At 61.8% G+C, this 18,180-nt stretch overlaps 1 protein-coding gene and 1 long non-coding RNA gene across 3 annotated transcripts; both read right to left on the bottom strand.

Annotated features, from left to right (window-relative positions):
* Positions 1–267: 267 nt before the first annotated feature.
* On the bottom strand, positions 268–2,420 carry LOC135888344 (uncharacterized). The gene is made up of 4 exons (XR_010561840.1): positions 2,303–2,420; positions 2,120–2,225; positions 1,937–1,974; positions 268–546 (listed from the first exon to the last, which is right to left on the bottom strand). It is a non-coding gene; the product is annotated as an uncharacterized LOC135888344 (long non-coding RNA).
* A 3,143-nt stretch (positions 2,421–5,563) lies between these two features.
* ABHD16A (abhydrolase domain containing 16A, phospholipase) lies at positions 5,564–17,149 on the bottom strand. Of its 2 annotated transcripts, XM_065415592.1 has the most exons (21): positions 17,045–17,149; positions 16,904–16,933; positions 15,225–15,278; positions 14,494–14,560; positions 13,899–13,985; positions 13,628–13,713; positions 13,007–13,080; positions 12,670–12,774; positions 11,824–11,938; positions 11,546–11,647; positions 10,550–10,613; positions 9,819–9,868; positions 9,541–9,664; positions 9,234–9,338; positions 7,547–7,610; positions 6,907–6,963; positions 6,601–6,663; positions 6,420–6,496; positions 6,218–6,316; positions 5,967–6,013; positions 5,564–5,647 (listed from the first exon to the last, which is right to left on the bottom strand). In XM_065415592.1, exons 1-21 carry the CDS (start codon positions 17,147–17,149, stop codon positions 5,564–5,566), a joined length of 1,659 nt encoding a protein of 552 aa, XP_065271664.1. The 2 variants fall into 2 exon arrangements, with proteins under 2 accessions (XP_065271664.1, XP_065271663.1); XM_065415591.1 differs by lacking the exon at positions 16,904–16,933 and having other exon boundaries at positions 15,225–15,281; positions 17,027–17,149.
* Positions 17,150–18,180: the final 1,031 nt, after the last annotated feature.

Raw genomic sequence — 18,180 nt, 5'->3', positions numbered from 1 at the left:
GGCGCAGGGGGCTGGTTATACAGGGACCCCTCGGCCAGTGCAGAGATGCAGCTAACTCTGGGGCGGGGAACTGGTTATACAGGGATCCCTTGCCCGGTGCTGAGATGCAGCTAACTCTGGGGCAGGGCAGCTCGGTGGCTCTTCAGAGGTTTGGGGCAGGAAATGAAGTGGAGCCGTGTCTGCCTGAACCCCACCCCCCAGAGCCAGGCCTAAAGGGTGGGGTCTTGAGGACAAAGGTGACACATCACAGACACAAGGGTTTCAAGGGCAGATTTTAATGCCACAATCCGTTAACCTGCGGAACTCCCCACCCCAAGATTCTAACAGAAATTTCTTGCATCTTCCAGCTGAATTTCCCATCACCTGGGACGGGAGCCAGGGTGTGAATGCAACTCATGAAGGGGATGGATAGGAGGGGGAAGCGGAGCCGGGGCGGGTAGGGGTCAGACAATAGTGGCATAGACCGTGGTGCCGTGTGGGGGGAGGGGCTGGGGCTCGAGCCACCAGTGGGTGCTGGACTTCATCATAAAGCAGGGTGCCTGGGACCTGGGGAGAGAAGGAGCAATAAGTTATAGGTTTCAGAGTAGCAGCCGTGTTAGTCTGTATCCGCAAAAAGAACAGGAGTACTTGTGGCACCTTAGAGACTAAAATTTATTAGAGCATAAGCTTTCGTGGGCTACAGCCCACTTCTTCGGATGCATATAGAGTGAAACATATATTGAGGAGATATATATACACACATACAGAGAGCATGAACAGGTGGGAGTTGTCTTACCAACTCTGAGAGGCCAATTAAGTAAGAGAAAAAAAACTTTTGAAGTGATAATCAAGATATCTTCTTATCAAACTGTCTGTATTGAGCTATCTTGATTATCACTTCAAAAGTTTTTTTTCTCTTACTTAATTGGCCTCTCAGAGTTGGTAAGACAACTCCCACCTGTTCATGCTCTCTGTATGTGTGTATATATATCTCCTCAATATATGGTTCACTCTATATGCATCCGAAGAAGTGGGTTGTAGCCCACGAAAGCTTATGCTCTAATAAATTTGTTAGTCTCTAAGGTGCCACAAGTACTCCTGTTCTTTTTGCCAATAAGTTATAGAGATTTCCCCCTGCTACCCCCTGCCCCACAGCTCGGCTGATGCCCCTCTCTCCTGACCCACAGCCCCTGCTTGCCCAGCCCTGGGCTCCCCCCAGCTCTGCTGGTGCCCCTCACTCTCTCACTTTTCTTTCCCAACTCTGGGGCACAAGGTGTTTTTCGGTCGATTTGGCTCCACGCTGCAGCTCTTCCAAGGGGGATAAACGGGGCCCAGGGGTCCTTGGCACAGGATGGAGAGAAGGAGAAAATCAAGAGGAAAGCAGGGATGGGATAGTGCGGGGGGGGGGGGGGTATGTAACCAAGGAGCCGGTTGACCTGTAGAACTACCCACCACTGGATTCTTACAGACTGAACATGGCTGGGAAGGTTACGGACCCGGCTACTCAGGCAGGAGATCTTGGATCCACTCTGCACGCAGCTGGGGAGGCGGGATACCTGGGTAGCTGGGCCCATGACTCTGACCTATGGTGGCAGAGGTGGGATACCGGGGTAGTTGGGCCCATGGCTTGGACCTATGTTGGGAGCGGTGGGATACCTGGGTAGCTGGGCCCATAGCTTGGACCTATGATGGTAACTGTGGGATACCTGGGTAGCTGGGCCCATGCATCTGACCAATGGTGGGAGCGGTGGGATACCGGGGTAGCTGGGCCCCTGGCTCTGAGCTATGGTGGGAGCGGTGGGATACCTGGGTAGCTGGGCCCCATGGCTCTGACCAATGGTGGGAGCGGTGGGATACTGGGGTAGCTGGGCCCCATGGCTCTGACCTGTGGTGGGAACAGTGGGATACCAGGGTAACAGGCCTGCGACTGGGGGTTGTTTTTATTTCTCTCTCTCACCTGTTTCTTTCTCTCATTTGTTTTGATTCCGTTGGTTCCTGAAGGAAGAAAATGGGAAAGATACACGATGAAAACACGTTTCTCCCCACCCCCCATCCCCGGACTCCTGGGTCCCTCTCTCTCTCTTCCCTCTCCATCCCCTGCTGGGGGTGCCGCTCCCTGGACTCCGGGTCCCCAACTCACCTGCCCCATCTCCGTCTCCACAGGTGCCAAGCGCCCAGCCCTGCGCCGATCAGACCTAGAACCGCCATTGGTGCCGTGACCCACATCCAACACTCAGAGCTGGGGCCTGGAACAGAGGTAGGGTCAGGGCCAGCAGGGGGCACCGTGGGGGGAGGTGGTGCAGGGTGTGGGGCACAATCTTACCTGCGCCCCCTGCCCCGAGGGGGTGCTCCACACACAACTCAAAGCCCCCAGAGGAGGCGCCGAGGAGGCGGCATTCCCAGTGCCCCCAGGCCCAGCGCCGGGACGGGTCCAGTCGCACGGTAGCCCCCTGCTCCCCCTTGGTAGCCCAGTGCCGGTTGCCCAGGGGCTGGGAGTTGAGGAACCAGCGGAAGGAGGCCTGGCCGGCCAGCAGGGGGCAGCGCTGGCAGTGGAGGGTCAGGGCCAAGGGGGACGTCCGGTTGGAGGAGACAGTGAGGTTGTTCCGACAGCCTGTGGGGGCAGAGGGGGTCAGCAGGGGACGATGTGGGGACCGGGGCGGGGGTCTGGCTGGGGAGCGCCCGGTGACCCCAGTGCGGGCTGGCCTTACCTCCTGTCACCTCCAGCCGGATGGGGGGCTCGGCCCCAGACTCCCCGTGGCAGGTGAAGGTCCCCGAGTCTCTCATGACCAGGTCCCGGAGCAGCAGTGCCCCCAGGCCAGAGGGGTGGGGATCCAGGCGCCCCTTGAACTGGTCCAGGGGGGGCTCCGGCCCGGGGGGCAGACGGGCGATTTCGAGCTGGTCTCCGGGGTTGCCGGCGCATTTGGGGTATCGGGGGGACCAGACCCAGCGCAGCCGGGGGCTCCGGGCCCCACAGAGCAGCAGGATCTGACCCCCGGCCTCCCGCACCTCCAGCAGCGGGGGGGAACCTGGAGGGGCGGGGAGAAAAAGAGGGATAGCGGTGCCCCTCACTCCCGACCCGCAGCCCCCTGCCAGCCCAGCCCTGCCCCCCCCCAGCTCTGCCGGTGCCCCTCACTCCCGACCCACAGCCCCCGCTAGCGCAGCCCTGCCCCCAGCACTGCCGGTGCCCCTCACTCCCGACTTGCAGCCCCTGATCTCCCAGCCCTGCCCCCCCAGCTCTGACGGTGCCCCTCACTCCCGACCCGCAGCCCCCTGCCAGCCCAGCCCTGCCCCCCCCAGCTCTGCCGGTGCCCCTCACTCCCGACCCGCAGCCCCTGCCAGCCCAGCCCTGCCCCCCCCAGCTCTGCCGGTGCCCCTCACTCCCGACCCGCAGCCCCCTGCCAGCCCAGCCCTGCCCGCCCCAGCTCTGCCGGTGCCCCTCACTCCCGACCCGCAGCCCCCGCCAGCCCAGCCCTGCCCCCCCCAGCTCTGCCGGTGCCCCTCACTCCCGACCCGCAGCCCCCGCCAGCCCAGCCCTGCCCCCCCCAGCTCTGCCGGTGCCCCTCACTCCCGACCCGCAGCCCCCGCCAGCCCAGCCCTGCCCCCCCCAGCTCTGCCGGTGCCCCTCACTCCAGACCCGCAGCCCCCGCCAGCCCAGCCCTGCCCCCCCCCAGCTCTGCCGGTGCCCCTCACTCCCGACCCGCAGCCCCCGCCAGCCCAGCCCTGCCCCCCCCCAGCTCTGCCGGTGCCCCTCACTCCCGACCCGCAGCCCCCGCCAGCCCAGCCCTGCCCCCCCCCAGCTCTGCCGGTGCCCCTCACTCCCGACCCGCAGCCCCCGCCAGCCCAGCCCTGCCCCCCCCCAGCTCTGCCGGTGCCCCTCACTCCCGACCCGCAGCCCCCGCCAGCCCAGCCCTGCCCCCCCCAGCTCTGCCGGTGCCCCTCACTCCCGACCCGCAGCCCCTGCTAGCCCAGCCCTGCCCCCCCCAGCTCTGCCGGTGCCCCTCACTCCCGACCCGCAGCCCCCTGCTAGCCCAGCCCTGGGCTCCCCCCAGCTCTGCCGGTGCCCCTCACTCCCGACCCGCAGCCCCTGCTAGCCCAGCCCTGCCCCCCCAGCTCTGCTGGTGCCCCTCACTCTCGACCCGCAGCCCCTGCCAGCCCAGCTCTGCTGCCCCCCCCCCAGCTCTGCCGGTGCCCCTCACTCCCGACCGGAGCCCCTGCCAGCCCAGCCCTGCCGGTGCCCCTCACCCCACAGCGGGCCGGGCGCCAGCAGGGCCAGCAGGACCCAGACGGCCGAGCCCATCGGTTCAGGGCGTCTCCCTGCCAGGGTCCGCGTCTCGCTCCGGGGCAGGAACCGCCGGGGGGGGGGGGGGGGGGGGAAACCGTCATGGTTGGCGCCTCCGGGGCTGAGTCAGGGGCCGGGGCCCTTATCACGGCAGCCCAGACTTCCCCCGGCCGAGCTGCGCCCGGGTCTGCCAGGAGCGTGAACCAGCCGCTGCCGGCTCCCTCCGTCACACAGTGTTCACTCTGAAAGCTAATGATGGCCGCTCCACTGCTGTTCATGCCTGCGAACCCCCCCACAGCGGCCACCGCTGGCCTCTCACTGAGCTGCCCCCCCCACAGGCTGAAATGCCCCCCACTGCCCCAGCCGCTCCTGCCCTGTTGACGAAGGGCAGGGAATCATGGGGCAGAGAGTTCCCCAGGTGAAATCGAGCATGAGAGAGCTGCCCCGGGAACCAGTCCTTGTGTGGCAGGGAGTTCCCCAGGCGAACGAGGCCCCCGCCTGGCTCAGGAGACCAGCGCAGAGTTCGTATTAATTGGAGAGGAGACATCGGCGGGGTTCTAATTACAGGCTGCAGCTAGTGGCAGCGAGTTCCCCAGGTTAACGACCGGTCACAGGAGAGCCCCCCCATCCTGGTTTGATCAGAGCCTGGCGCTCAGGGGCCTACAGCTTAATTAACACCTTGGCGTGTAGGAGAGAGTCCCGCAGGCTAACGAGGGGCTGAGGGGCGGAAGTGAGTGACCCCCGGCGAAGGGGGCTCAGAACCCATAGGGGAGAAGAGGCCCCATGGGACACGCTGCGGCCGCCCGCCCTGGGAGACAATCTGGCCCCACATCCAGTAGCTGGGAGTTCCCCAGGCTCCCGCAGGGCCGCTTTGAAGTGGCTGCCAGCATGAACGTTAGGCACCCACCTGGCCCCGTCTCCGCCCACACCGGGGCGCCAGAGATACCACCCCGGCAGGCCTGGGAACGAGGGGCTGCCCCCTGCTGGAGGAAAGTGGAGCCACTGTGCGTCAGGGCCCCCTGGCGGCCGGGCTGTGGATCCAGGCATGGGGGGCTGCCCCCCAGAGCTGGCTGCATCGCCGCAGACAGACAGACCCGAAGTACAAAAAAATACCTTCTTTACTGTTAGTTTCTCCAGCTCGGGGGCCCCCCAGGTTTGGGGCTGGGGGCGGATTTACAGCGTGCGGCGGGCGGGGGGGCTCACACACAGCAGGGAGGGGGGCACCTGGCTCCATATAAAACAGACCAACGGGGGGGGGGGGGGTGTCAGTGCAATCGATGGGCATGACGGGGGGGGGCTCCCCGGCTACAAGTGCCAGGGCAAACGGAAGGCTGGGGGGGGCAGTGGGGTGCAGTGTGTTGCCTCGAAGTTCCGCAGGTGCTTCCGGGCCTGTGGGGCAGAGAAGAGGGAGGGAATCAGTGATGGGGGGCAGGGAGGGACGCTCCAGCCCCTGCTGTAGCCAGTAGCCGGGGAGAGAACCCAGGCGTCCTGGCTGCCAGCCCCCCCTGCTCTAACCACTAACCCCCACTCCCTTCCCAGAGCCGGGAGAGAACCCAGGCGTCCTGGCTCCAAGCCCCCCCCGCTCTAAGCACTAACTCCCCCTCCCCTCCCGGAGCCGGGGATAGAACCCAGGCGTCCTGGCTCCTGGCCTCGCGCCCCCCCCCCCCCCCCCGGCGCTGGGAGGGAGGGGCTATCGGGGTCCACTCACCAGGAACAGGGCCAGCTGCCGTCGCCCCTCGGGCGTCATGTCCTCCCCTGGGGGGAAGGCGAAAGGTCAAAAAAGTCAGGCAGAGACCAACCCCCCCTCGCCTCCCAGCCACCCCCTGGGTGGAGACCCCCCCACCAACGAACCCCCCCATGGGCTGATCCCCAGCACCTGCCCTGCTCATTCCAAGCTGATTGGCCCGAGTTGCAGCCCCGGCATCCCATTGGCCGCCCCCGCTGCCGCCCCACACTCACCTACGCTCCAGGGGAAGTGGCCGCCGCGCTCGGCCTGGTAGGAGCTCAGCACGGACAGGCACCAGTCCTCGTCCACCTCGTAGGAGCTGTACACCGAGGCTGCGGGGAGGGGGCCGGTTAGAGCGGGGCTGGGGGGGCTGGACGCCTGGGTTCTCTCCCCAGCTCTGGGAGGGGAGTGGGGGCTGGTGGTTAGAGCATTTACCTTCCTCCACGGCGCTGGAAGCTTCTAGCCATTCCCGAACGACTCGCGCCCCCTCCTCGGCCATCACCTTGGGGTACCTGGAACGGGGGGAGGGGGGGTTAGACACGCAGTGCTCCGGTGGTGCCCCTCACTCCCAACCTGCAGCCCCCTGCGATCCCAGCCCTGGGCTCCCCCAACTCACCGGTGCTGGAGGAGTTTCAGCAGCAGGTCATTCCCCCTGTTTGACATGATATCTTCTGGGACCCTAAGGCACACCAACGCGGGGCAGAGTTAAGGGTATTTTCCAGACTCTTCACTGACATGAGTTTGACGGTTCTCTGAATTCTTTATATGGTACACTAGAACTGCAGAATCCACTTCCCCAAACCCACTAGACCCCACTTCCCTCCCTGTGCCAGGGATGGAACCCAGGAGTCCTGGCTCCCGCCTCCGTCTCCTCCCGCTCTAACCACTAGACCCCCCACGTCCCTCCCCGACTTTTACTCACGTGGTGGTGATAATTTCATCCTTCGTTCTTCTGACCAGCAACACTGGCCCCTGGTATCTTGGGAAACAAAGAAATAGAAATAAACCGCTAAGCGAGGCCACATGAGCGGGTGGGGTGGGTGAGATAGTGAATTAACATCCCCCCACCCGTCCAAGATGAGAGATTTCACCAGTGGCAAGTAGTCCCGAGGGTTAATCCTCAGGGCCAAGATTGTGGATAGGTTCAAGAAGGGATACCGTTAACCTGCGGAACTCCCCACCTCATGATATTGTCCTGATCAACCTGCCACTTGACACCAGAGGCCAGGATAGAGGGAGAGACTTAGACTTCATTATTGGGCTATGGAGCCAGCTGCCACAGGATATGAGGACAAGAGTTTGGAGGGATTAGGGGAAGAAAGGATTTAGCCACGAATATGCATGAAATAATGTGGCAGGCAGTTCCACAGGTTATCAGTAAGGCCCGGAGTTGAGCAGGGCTGGGCCCAGAGATCGGGCTTCAGATGGAGGTTCACAACCACACCCCGTCGCCCGGGGCTGGGTTTTTCTGAGCCGAACGCCTGCAGAGCGCCACCCTGCGAACCCGAATTTGTCAGGTCTCAACTTCCCCCAGCCATCCGCGCCTCAGTTTCCCTTTTTACCTGCAAAGCTGCTCGCCGTTGTTCAAGTTCAGGTATTGCCTCACCGTCCTGGTGACCAGCCCTCCTAGGACATGCAGGTTTCAGAGGAATTAGAACTCAAAAACAAAATCGTGGAGAGTCAAGTATGCCCTAGCCGCAGAAACACCCCGGGGGGTTTCGTCAACACCCGGGGGTGTTTAGTTAACACCATGCTTAATAAATAGGTTTCCAAGGAACGAGCAGGATTGAAGCTATCTACCCAGCTATGGCCAGACTCCGCTTCCAGATAGGTGCCATGTAGAACGTTAGTTGCAACAGTGTTTAATTTTTTAATTTTAATTTTTTAGCTAGATTCAGCCAAGAACTTTTCCCTCTAAAACTTCAACCAGGAATTAATTCAGCAGCGTTCTCCAGGCCGGGTTACGCAGGAGGCCAGACCATTTGACCACCATGGTCCCTTCTGCCTCAGTTTCCAAGGTGTGAAGAGAGCTCAGAGGGACCTAAACAGCTGCGGTGGGGCACCGAATGTGAGCTGCGACAGCGTTCCGAAGAGTAAGAGATCAAATCAATCCAGCCGACTGTAGCACCGATCTGCCTCCAGACAGGTGCCATATAGAACATTGGTTGCAACGGTGATACGGTACAAGCGCTAGCTAACTCGCGGCAGGGCGATACAGACCAGGAGGTCTCACACAGCGCATTTCCAGGATCCCAAAGAGCTTTATGAAGGAGGCCAGTCCCATCACCTCCATTTTACAGATAGGGAAACAGAGTCACAAAATGGTGACATCACCCAGCAGGCCAGCGAGAGCCGGAAAGAAACCCCAGGTCCCAGAGTACAACACACTATCCACTAGGCCACCCTACCTGCTAGAGAGATCAGAGCAATCTAGCCCCACATCGTGCCACCAGGCAGGTGCGATACAGAACATCAGTTGCAACAGTGACTGTAGGTTGCCTCTAGACCGTAAACAACGATCGTTAGGTTAAAAGCGGCTCGGCACTAACGAGCGATAGATGCAGCCAGAGGCTGGGAGCTGATCTCTGGCAACCCAGCCCGGTCAACGCCTCGCTGCAGGTGCAGGACAGAACACTGGTTGCAACAGGGACGGTTGTATTAACAGTGGACTGACCCATTTTCCACAAGGGGAGGAAATTAATCCCCCGCACAAATGGCTAATGGAACCTCTCAGGGAGAGGAAGGTAACCCCCGCCTGCCACCTGATAATGGAAGCTTCCTCTGTTTCCACAGCCAATTGGGTTTGCCCACCCCTACCGCCGCCACACATGGGACGCTCCAGAATGTCACGGCTCAGAGGGGAATTCTGAGTGGCTGGGTGGGGTCATATGACCTGCTGGGGGATCGGAAAGTGGGGGAGTTGTGAGATGGGATAGGCCGCTGGATTCTCAGACTAGTCCATGTGTTTGAGGCAAGGGGCCAAACCACATGGGCGGGGGGGGGGAATGGGCTGAACCACGTGGGCGGTGTGAGGAGGGGGAAGGGCTGAACCATGTGGGCAGAAGGGAAGGGGAATGGGCTGAAGCACGTGGGCGGCATGGAGAGGAGGAAGGGGGGGGGGGGGGGGAGGGCTGACCCACGCAGGCAGAGGGGAAGGGGCTGGGTGGGAAAAAGGGACGAACCATGTGGGCGGCATGGAGGGGGAAGGGCTGAACCATGTGGGCAGAAGGGAAGGGGGGGGTCACTTACTGCAGCTCTCTGGCATGACCTTGAGCGCCAGGGGGACCAGGTCGTCGAAGGAGGCATCCAGCACCAGGGCGCTGATGTCCGGGTACGACATTGCCGCCCACGTGGCTGCAGGAGAGAGAATGTCAGCGGGGTGGGTGGGGGGTAGATCAGCCCCCCCCCCCCCCCGCCCCCATACGCTCAAACACAGACACCCGCCTGGGGCAGGGCTTGGATCTGTTCCCCCTTCCGACCCTCCCCTCGTATATGGTCCCTCCCTCCCCAACCTAGCCCCATGGTTCCTACCCCCCCTCCCCGACCCCCCCGGTACCTGTGAAGCCCCCGATGGACCAGGCGTACAGCACAATGTCCTCGGGCAGGAAGCCCAGGCGGTGGATGGCGTATTGCATCACCACGTCCATGGCGTTGGCCTCGTTCTGCGGCAGGGGGACGCCCTGCGGGGGAGAGCGTGGAGGTTGGGAGCCCGGACTCCTGAGTTCTCTCCCCAGCTCTGGGAGGGGAGTGGGGTCAGGTGGTTAGAGCGGGGGGGGCGCCCGGGAGCCAGGACTCCTGGGTTCTCTCCTCAGCTCTGGGGACCCCCAGACTCACCGTGCTGCCAGCGAAGCCGGGGTGGTTCCATCCGAGCACCGAGTAGCCGGCTGGGAGGGAGAAGCAGGGAGGGGGTTAATGTGGGGCCAAGCGCAGCATGGACAGAACCCACTGGGCGGATGCCAGAGAGATCATCGGTTGCAACAATGTGTGGGGAGCTGATGGGCAGTTCCACTGCTGAGTATGGGGGGGCACAATTCACCCCCTGGTATCCTGCAGTTTAGGACAACCCGTGCCCCCCAAACTGGAGTGCCCTAGGGCAGACAGAAGGGTGGCAGCCCCAACCCCCTCCCCAAATAGAAATGGATCCTTCCCAATGAACCCCTATCCCATGCAGAGAAATGGATTGGGCCAAAGAAAGGTTATCTGATTCCTGCACCCCCATCCTGCACAGCGATATGGGTTAGTCCAACCAGGACCATCCCAAGGAAAAGTGGATTGGCCCAAATGGGGCTGCCCTAACCTGTCGCCTCACATACAAAAAAATGGATGGGTCCAAAAGCCAACCCTCTATCCCAAAGCACAGGAATGGACTAATCCAAAGGGAGACCACCCCCCCCCCAGCCTCCACCCCCATCCAGAGCAGGTAGCTTGGTCCAAAAGCAGTGCCTCCCCCCCGATGCATAGAAGTTGACTGGTCCAAGCAGAGCTGTGCCCCACTCCTGCCAAAGGTATCGGATCCTACCAAAGTGGAAAGGGGGGGGAACATCCCCAGTGATGCTGAATCGTACCATCCAGGGGGGTGGGCAGGCAGCCAACCTCATAGAATCCAGCGTTGCCTTCGCAGCAGATCACCTGGGGGTCGGTGGGGGACACAGAGGGGACAATGAGGGTCCTGGCTGAACCCCAACTCGGACACATCCATTTGGCCTCCCTAAAATCAGATACAGGATCTCCCCCCCCGCCCCATCCTAAGTTGCTGCAGTGTCGCCGTGCGGCTGTTCCCCAGCCGCTCTGCCCCAGAGGTGGCTGCATCTCAGCACTGGGTAAGCCATCCCCGAGCAGCGTCACTGTGCGGCTGTTCTCCAGCCGCTCCGCCCCAGAGTCAGCTGCATTTTGGTGGGGAGGAAGTCGCCCCTATGTATTAAAATACTCCGTGGCTTCAGTTCCATTTCAGGCCAGCGCAGGGAGTCCTGTCCTTGGCCAGGGGACTGTTTTCAAGTTGTTCCCCCACCCTCCTGGTTGGCAGGAGGGGGCATTACGAGCGCAGCGCAAAGCCGGGCCCCTCCCTTGGGGCGGGTGAGGTGGCTTAGCCTGGTCAAATTTGGACCCCAGCTGGGCATTGTGTCCTTATGGACTGAGGAGGCAGCGCCGGGAACAGAGCTGCTACGGACACTGTCGTCCGGGAGGCAGGAAACCGTTACACTGAGGGAGAGGCCCCCGAACGCCCCTGGCTGGCGCCAAGTGGGGGCCCACAATCCCCACTGGCCAGCGCCAAGCGGCTGGCGCTGATTCCAGCCCACGGGGCCCCGATTGCCCTGTGATCGGCTCTTTCGCTATGAATTATAGGCACTTTATACCACCAGCTGTCTGCCCGGCGCTGCGCCACCTCCCGCTCGATCCGCCCCGCTCCCAGGACGGGGTTCACCCCTTCGCCATGGGGAGTGCCCAGGCCGTGGATTTGTCCCCCCAGAGTCCCTGCTTTCCGGATCCAGACCCCCACCCCGTAAGCGCGACCCACGTCCCGGCTGGACCGAGCCCCCGCCGCCGAGCGGAGAAACGCTCACCAATTTCTTGCCGTGGGGCTCGGAGCTTTCCCGACGGTCCACGAACATCGTGTCAATCTCGTTGCCGTCACAGGCTAACAGCTTGGCTCGTTTCCCATTGTACTGGGCCGCCGGGGGAGAGATTGGTGCGGGGTTAAACAGGAAACCCAGGACTCCTGGGTTCTCTCTCCAGCTCGGGGAGGGGAGTGGGGCCTAGTGGGTTAGAGCGGGGGGGGGGGGCTGGGAGCCAGGACTCCTGGGTTCTCTCCCCAGCCGCATCCTGTGCCTCCTGGACTCACCTCCTCCACCAGGCGGGCCTGGCCCTGCAGCAGCATGGGCATGACGGCTTTCTGCAGCAGGTAGACGGAGCCGGGATACAGCATCCTGCGCCCGAATGTGTGCGCCACGATGTAGCTGGGGGGGCAGAGGGAGGCGGTAGGTGGGGACGGCGCTGTTCCCCTGCCCCTCCCTCGGAAGAGAATCCACCCTGCCTCCCTCCCCCACCACATCCACGAGATCTGCCCCCCACCATCCAGGAGATCCATTTATGGTCAGGGATGAAAATCACATGATGTCCCTCCCCAGCCAATCAGCATCTGGGATCCACAGGTCCCATGTCCCACTTACCCTCAGCCAATAGGCAGCAAGGGGCACTCCAGCCAATTAGAAGGCAGGATTCCACCCCCTCCCCCAGCCAGAAGCCGCCAAGTTGCACCCCCAGCCAATCAGTAGCCAGGATCCCCTCTCAGCATTCCAAGCCCCACTCACCAGCCCTCAGCCAATCAGCATCCTTCCCTCTCAGCATTCCAGAACCCCCGTGCCCGCCTATCCCTGTGGCCAATCAGCAGACAGGACCCCTCCATCAACATTCCAAAGCCACCTCCCCCTCCACTGGCTGACCAATCAGCATCCAGGAGATGCTCCTAATGTTCCAGTTCCTCCCACCCCGTCCGGCCAATCAGCACCAAGGAGTCCTCTCTGCCCTCCCCCATGATGCCCTGGTGCTGACGCCATGACTCCCATAATGCCTTGGGTCTCCCCGGCTTCTAGGAACCCCTCCAAGCATTCTGCACCCCTCCTTCCAGCCAATGGGAACCCAGGATCCAGCTAAGCCCCTCCCCCGAGTGCCAGGGGGCAGAGCTTACCTGGCGATCTGGCAGGGCAGCTTCTTGATGGCATGGAGGAAGCCGTTGGCCGCGCTCCGGTGTTTGGGCTCCGGCCGCATCAGCGAGACACCTCGGGAGTCCGACCTGCAGGGCAGCAAACAAGAGGCTTACAGCGGCGGCTGGGAGCCAGGACGCCTGGGTTCTCTCCCTGGCTCTGGGAGGGGAGTGGGATCTAGTGGTTAGAGCGGGGGGGAGGGGAGAATGGGAGTCAGGACGCCTGGGTTCTCTCCCTGGCTCTGGGAGGGGAGTGGGGGATAGTGGTTAGAGCGGGGAGGATGGGAGCCAGGACTCCTGGGCTCTCTCTCCCCGCACCCACCGGCTAGTGACCTCGTCCCAGCGGAAGTCCACGGGCCAGCTCCTGAAGTCGAAGTTGTAGCTGGCGAGTTTCTTCTGCAGCAGGGATAGAGAGAGAGAGAGAGGGAGAGGGAGAGGGGAAGGAGGGTGAGACGAACCTAGAGAGAGCGACGGAGGGGTGTGTGGAGCCGAGCCTCCCCTCCCCCCCGGCTAGAATGGGTCATTCCAGCCCCCCACCCCCATGGCAGAGTGAGCGGCATGTCGGCACCCCCTGCTGGCCGGGGGCTGCTCCGGCAGGTGAGCTCAACCCCAGCGTGGCAAGGGAGGGGAACCGAGCACCATGGGAGGCACAATGCTGAGGGGCCGGGCCGCCAGGCATCCTGGGAAATGGGCTGGCACCGAGGGAAGCCACAGGCACCATGGGAGACGGGAAATGGCACCGGGGGAAGGGGCAGCAAGGCATCGTGGGAGATACAGGCAGGGCTGGCCCCTGAGCATCATGGGAGAGACAGGGCAGCAGCAGGGCATGATGGGAGATACAGGCAGAGCTGGCCCCTGAGCATCCTGGGAGACCATGGGAGGAGGGCTGCGTTGTTTCCCCCCGGTCGTAGGGAGAGGTCGGGGTCCCCCCCACCCCCTTCACCTTGATTTCTGGGGTGCCGAGGCGGTGGCTATCTTCCAGGATGGTGATGAACTGGATGTACTGGGGGTTGGTCCAGCGCCCGATGCCTGCAATAGAGACACGGAATTAGAGACGTCTGGCATATCCAGGGAGAGAACCCAGGAGTCCTGGCTCCCAGACTCCCCGATCTAACCACTAGCCCCCACTCCCCTCCCAGAGCCAGGGAGAGAACCCAGGAGTCCTGGCTCCCAGCCCCCTCCCCCCACTCTAACCACCAGCCCCCACTCCTCACCTCTCAGGCAGGCGACCCCGGCCAAAAGGAGCAGCATGGTCCCAGCGTAGTGCGAGAAAGGAACCACCTTCGACATGGTCAGGTATCCTGCGGGGGGGTTGAGAGCCAGGGTTCAGTGGGCACCCAAGCTGGGCGCCCAGGGAGGAAAATCAGCCTGGAGTGATGCAGCTGGGGAATGGCTGCACATAACACTGCACAGGGACGGCTTGCCCAGCACTGAGATGCAACCACCTCTGGGGTGGGGCAGCTGGGGAACAGCCGCATGTAACGCTGCACTGAGATGGCTCACTTGGCGTGAGATGCAGCCAGCTATGGGACAGGGTCTGGCAGTAGCCCAACGACATCACTCCATTTTGGGACAGGAAGTGAAGGGGAAATCGCAGCTATGACGATAACTGCAGGGTGGGACGTTTAAGGCAGGCACAATTGGGAATTGAGCAAGGGCCAGAGGAGAGCGCCCCTGGCTGAAACCCCCAGCCTGGTTCCCAGCAGCACAGCACCCCCTAGCACTGCCCTGGAGCCAGCCCTGACCGCCAGGGAGAGCGCCCCTGGCTGACCCCCCCAGCCCCACACCCGGCAGCGCAGCACCCCCTACCTTTTCGGTACAAGTAGAACATAGCCAGGGGGGAAGTGTAATAGGAAATAGACCAGAGCACCGACGCCTGCAAGGAACAGAAGAGAGGATCAGTAGGACGATACAGCCAACAAAACCCACCCCCAGGATGCCTGGGTTCTATCCCCAGCTCCAGCAGGGATGTGGGGTGTAGTGGTTAAAGCAGGGGGGCTGTGAGCCAGGACTCCTGGGTTCTCTCCCCAGCTCCGGCAGGGGTGTGGGGTGCAGTGATCAGAGTAGGGGGGCTGTGAGCCAGGACTCCTGGGTTCTCTCCCCAGCTCCGGCAGGGGTGTGGGGTGCAGTGATCAGAGTAGGGGGGCTGGGAGCCAGGACTCCTGGGTTCTATCCCAGCTCCAGCAGGGGTATGGGGTGTAGTGGTTAGAGCGGGGGGCTGGGAGCCAGGACTCCTGGGTTCTATCCCAGTTGTTGCAGGGAGCGGGGGTTGGGGCTCACCTCAGGGCAGGGACTGCAGGCTGCCGCAGGGCTGGAGTATCTAACCCAGCCAGGACCCGTGGGACGGGATTGGAGACAAACATGTTTTCGCTGCACGAAGTGAGTCATTGCTTCCCTCTGGGGCAGGTTATGGAGGGGTGAGAGGGACCCGGGGGGTGGGGGGTGCAGGGAGTGGGGTCTAGTTGTTACCGCGGGGGCTGGGAGCCAGGACGCCTGGGTTCCACTGAATGACCCAGCCCCGAAGGCGCAGGGGGACTCACCAAGGCCAGGATGCTGTCAGCATGTTTCTCCAGCGTCCGCGGCTGGTAGTACGACTCCTGGTGGGAGAGACCCCACATCATTTCGAGCCCCCTGGGGGCCCCTTTGAGCCCCTGGGGGTTCAGGTGACCGGCAGAGCGTGGGGGAAACTGGGAGTTAAGCCTCCAAGTTAGATGGGGGAAAACCCAGACAGATCCCCATCCTGCCACCAAGGAGCCAACAGGGTGTTACGGGTTGGGAGAGGGGGCATGTACCACAGGGCTGGAATCAGTCAATGTGGGACCCATGGGGGCGAGAGAGGCAGCAACACCACGCCAACCTGGACCACCCATCGAAGGACATGGCGGCCATTTTGGTGAGGTCATATGGGGGGGGGGGTCATGCCAACCCAATGCCTCCTGAGCGACAAGGCGGCGGCCATACTGGAGACACGCCAACATGGCGGCTCAGGGAGGGGGAAGCAGCAGTAGCCATTTTGGAGTAACGCCAACCTGGCATGGTGGGGGTGTGTCAGCCATTTTGGTGACGCCACGCTGGAACTGGGCCAACCTCGTGCCTCTGCGGTGGACACACAGCAGCCATTTTGGTGACGCCGTTTTGCAGTCAGGCCAACTTGGCACCTCAGGGATGGGGCCATGGCAGCCATTTTGTTTACATCACACAGGAGTCACGCCAACCTGGCACCTCTGGGGGATGGCATCATGGTGGCCATTTTGAGCAAGGCCACACACAGGAGTCACGCCAACTGCTGGGGGATGGTGTCATGGCAACAGGGTGAGAATGGGAGCCAAGGTAAGGGGGATATTTATGTTTGGGGGGCTGGGAGATATCAGATAGCGGAAAGGGGTAAGATGCCCCCTTGGTACTCTCCTCCCCCCCTTTCCTATAATAGTCTGTCCCAGGGGGATATTAACACCCTAAGACCTGGAAGATACCATGCTGGATAATGGGGGGAACTGGATTTCTTCAAGTACCATACACAGTGGACTGACCCGTTGGGATATCAATACACTAGAGCCTAGGAGAGGCCATGTACACCCATCTTCCTAGTGAGTGGTCTCTCCTGAGTGGGTGAAAACATCATTACCTCAAAGACTAGCAGCTACCATATCAGGTGAAAGAGCGTGGCAACCCCCCCATGTCCTACAATGGTTTTTCCAAGGGAGTATCAATAGCCACGGGGTTTGGACGATACCATTGGATAATGGGGGGGAAGGTCCAACTCTTTGTGACCCCCCCCAATTTCCTACAATGGTCTCCCCCAAAAGGGGGTGCCTGTCAATACCATATTGACAGGGGGGGAGGGATAGCTCAGTGGTTTGAGCATTGGCCTGCTAAACCCAGGGTTGTGAGTTCAATCCTTGAGGGGGCCACTTAGGGATCTGGGGCAAAATCAGTACTTGGTCCTGCTAGTGAAGGCAGGGGGCTGGACTCGATGACCTTTCAAGGTCCCTTCCAGTTCTAGGAGATGGGATATCTCAAAAAAAAATATTGCAGAATGGAAAGGAAAGGGGTTCAGCTCACCCCGCTCCTTGTGCTACAATGGTCTCTCCCAAGGGATGGGTACCAATTCCCTGGGGATGCCATGCTGGATAACGGGGAGCAGCCCAGAAGACCAACCCCCCCCCATGTTCCATTATGGTATCGCCCAGAGGAGTATCAAGATCCTGGGGCTCAGAACATTCCATGATGGACAATGGGGAGCTGCCCCCTTTCCCCGCCATGGTCTTTCCCAAGCCCCCATAGAGATAACGGGAGCCCGGGCGATACCATTGTCTCCCGCGGGGAGAGGAGGCGGACTCACCCAAGAACCATCCTGGGCCCCCTCGGCTGCCTCATCCCCGTCTCGGGAGGGCCTGGCCGGCCCCCGGTCCCGATAGACCCGATAGAGCCGCGGCCCCAGCACACAGCTCAACAGCTTCGCCATCTTGGCCCGGACCAAAGCCGGGGGCCGGGAGGACGAGGGGGGGAATTAACTCCACTTCCGGGTTCTCTACAGGAGCCCGGGGCGGACAGACTTAACCAGGGGATTTCAGAACGCTTCCCTCTGGGAGACGGATCTTAAAGGGCCAAGCGGCCGTTTTCTCGTCTCCCCCCCCCCCCCCGCTCTTAAAGGGCCAGGCGTCCATTTCCCCCTACCCTCCCCCCCTCAAATTTAGTCCTGTGGTGGGGGACGAAAGGGGGTGTTGCCACGACTACGGCCTGGGTCGCACCAGCCTGGCACCTCCAGGGTGGGGACGCGGCGGCCATGTTGGGAGTAATGCCAACTGGGCAGCCATTTTGGTGCCAGCATAGGGGGATGGGGGGCAGGGGTCACGCCAACTGGGTGGGGGCCTGACAGCCGTTTTGGAGGTGGTGTCAACTGGCCGCTGGGGTGGGGACACAGTGGCCATTTTAGAGCGGCTGTATTGGTCTCATGCCAACTTGGCGGCTCTGAGTTGGGGGATGCGGCGGCCATGTTGGTATCGCCATGTTGGAGCTATACCAAGATGGCGTCTCTGGGATGTGTCGGCCAGTGGTCTCATGCCAACTTGGCGTCTCTGAGCCGATGATGTGGCGGCCATCTTGGTATTGCCACAATGGAGCTATGCCAAGATGGCGTCTCTGGGAGGTGCTGGCCCTTTAGGAGCCATCGTATTGGAGTTAGGCCAAGATGGCGTCTCTGGGATGTGTCGGCCATGTTGGTATCGCCATATTGAGGTTACGCCAAGTTAGTTTCTCTGGGATGCGTTGGCCATTACGGGTCTCCTGCCAACTCAGCGTCTCTTCGGTGGGGATGTGGGCGGCCATGTTGATGTCACCATATTGGAGCGAAGCCAGGTTGGCGTCTCTGAGATCTGGCAGCCATGTTGGTGTTGCTCTGTTGGGCTCATGCCCACTCAATAGCTTCGGGTTCAGGATGTGGTGGCCATTTTGGTGTCGCCAGGTGGAAATCTCCGGAACGTGGCAGCCATATTG

This window comes from Emys orbicularis, chromosome 13, assembly GCF_028017835.1.
Source record: "Emys orbicularis isolate rEmyOrb1 chromosome 13, rEmyOrb1.hap1, whole genome shotgun sequence".
In the NCBI taxonomy this organism is placed as follows: domain Eukaryota; kingdom Metazoa; phylum Chordata; order Testudines; family Emydidae; genus Emys; species Emys orbicularis.
This window is presented reverse-complemented; position numbering and strand designations above follow the sequence as displayed.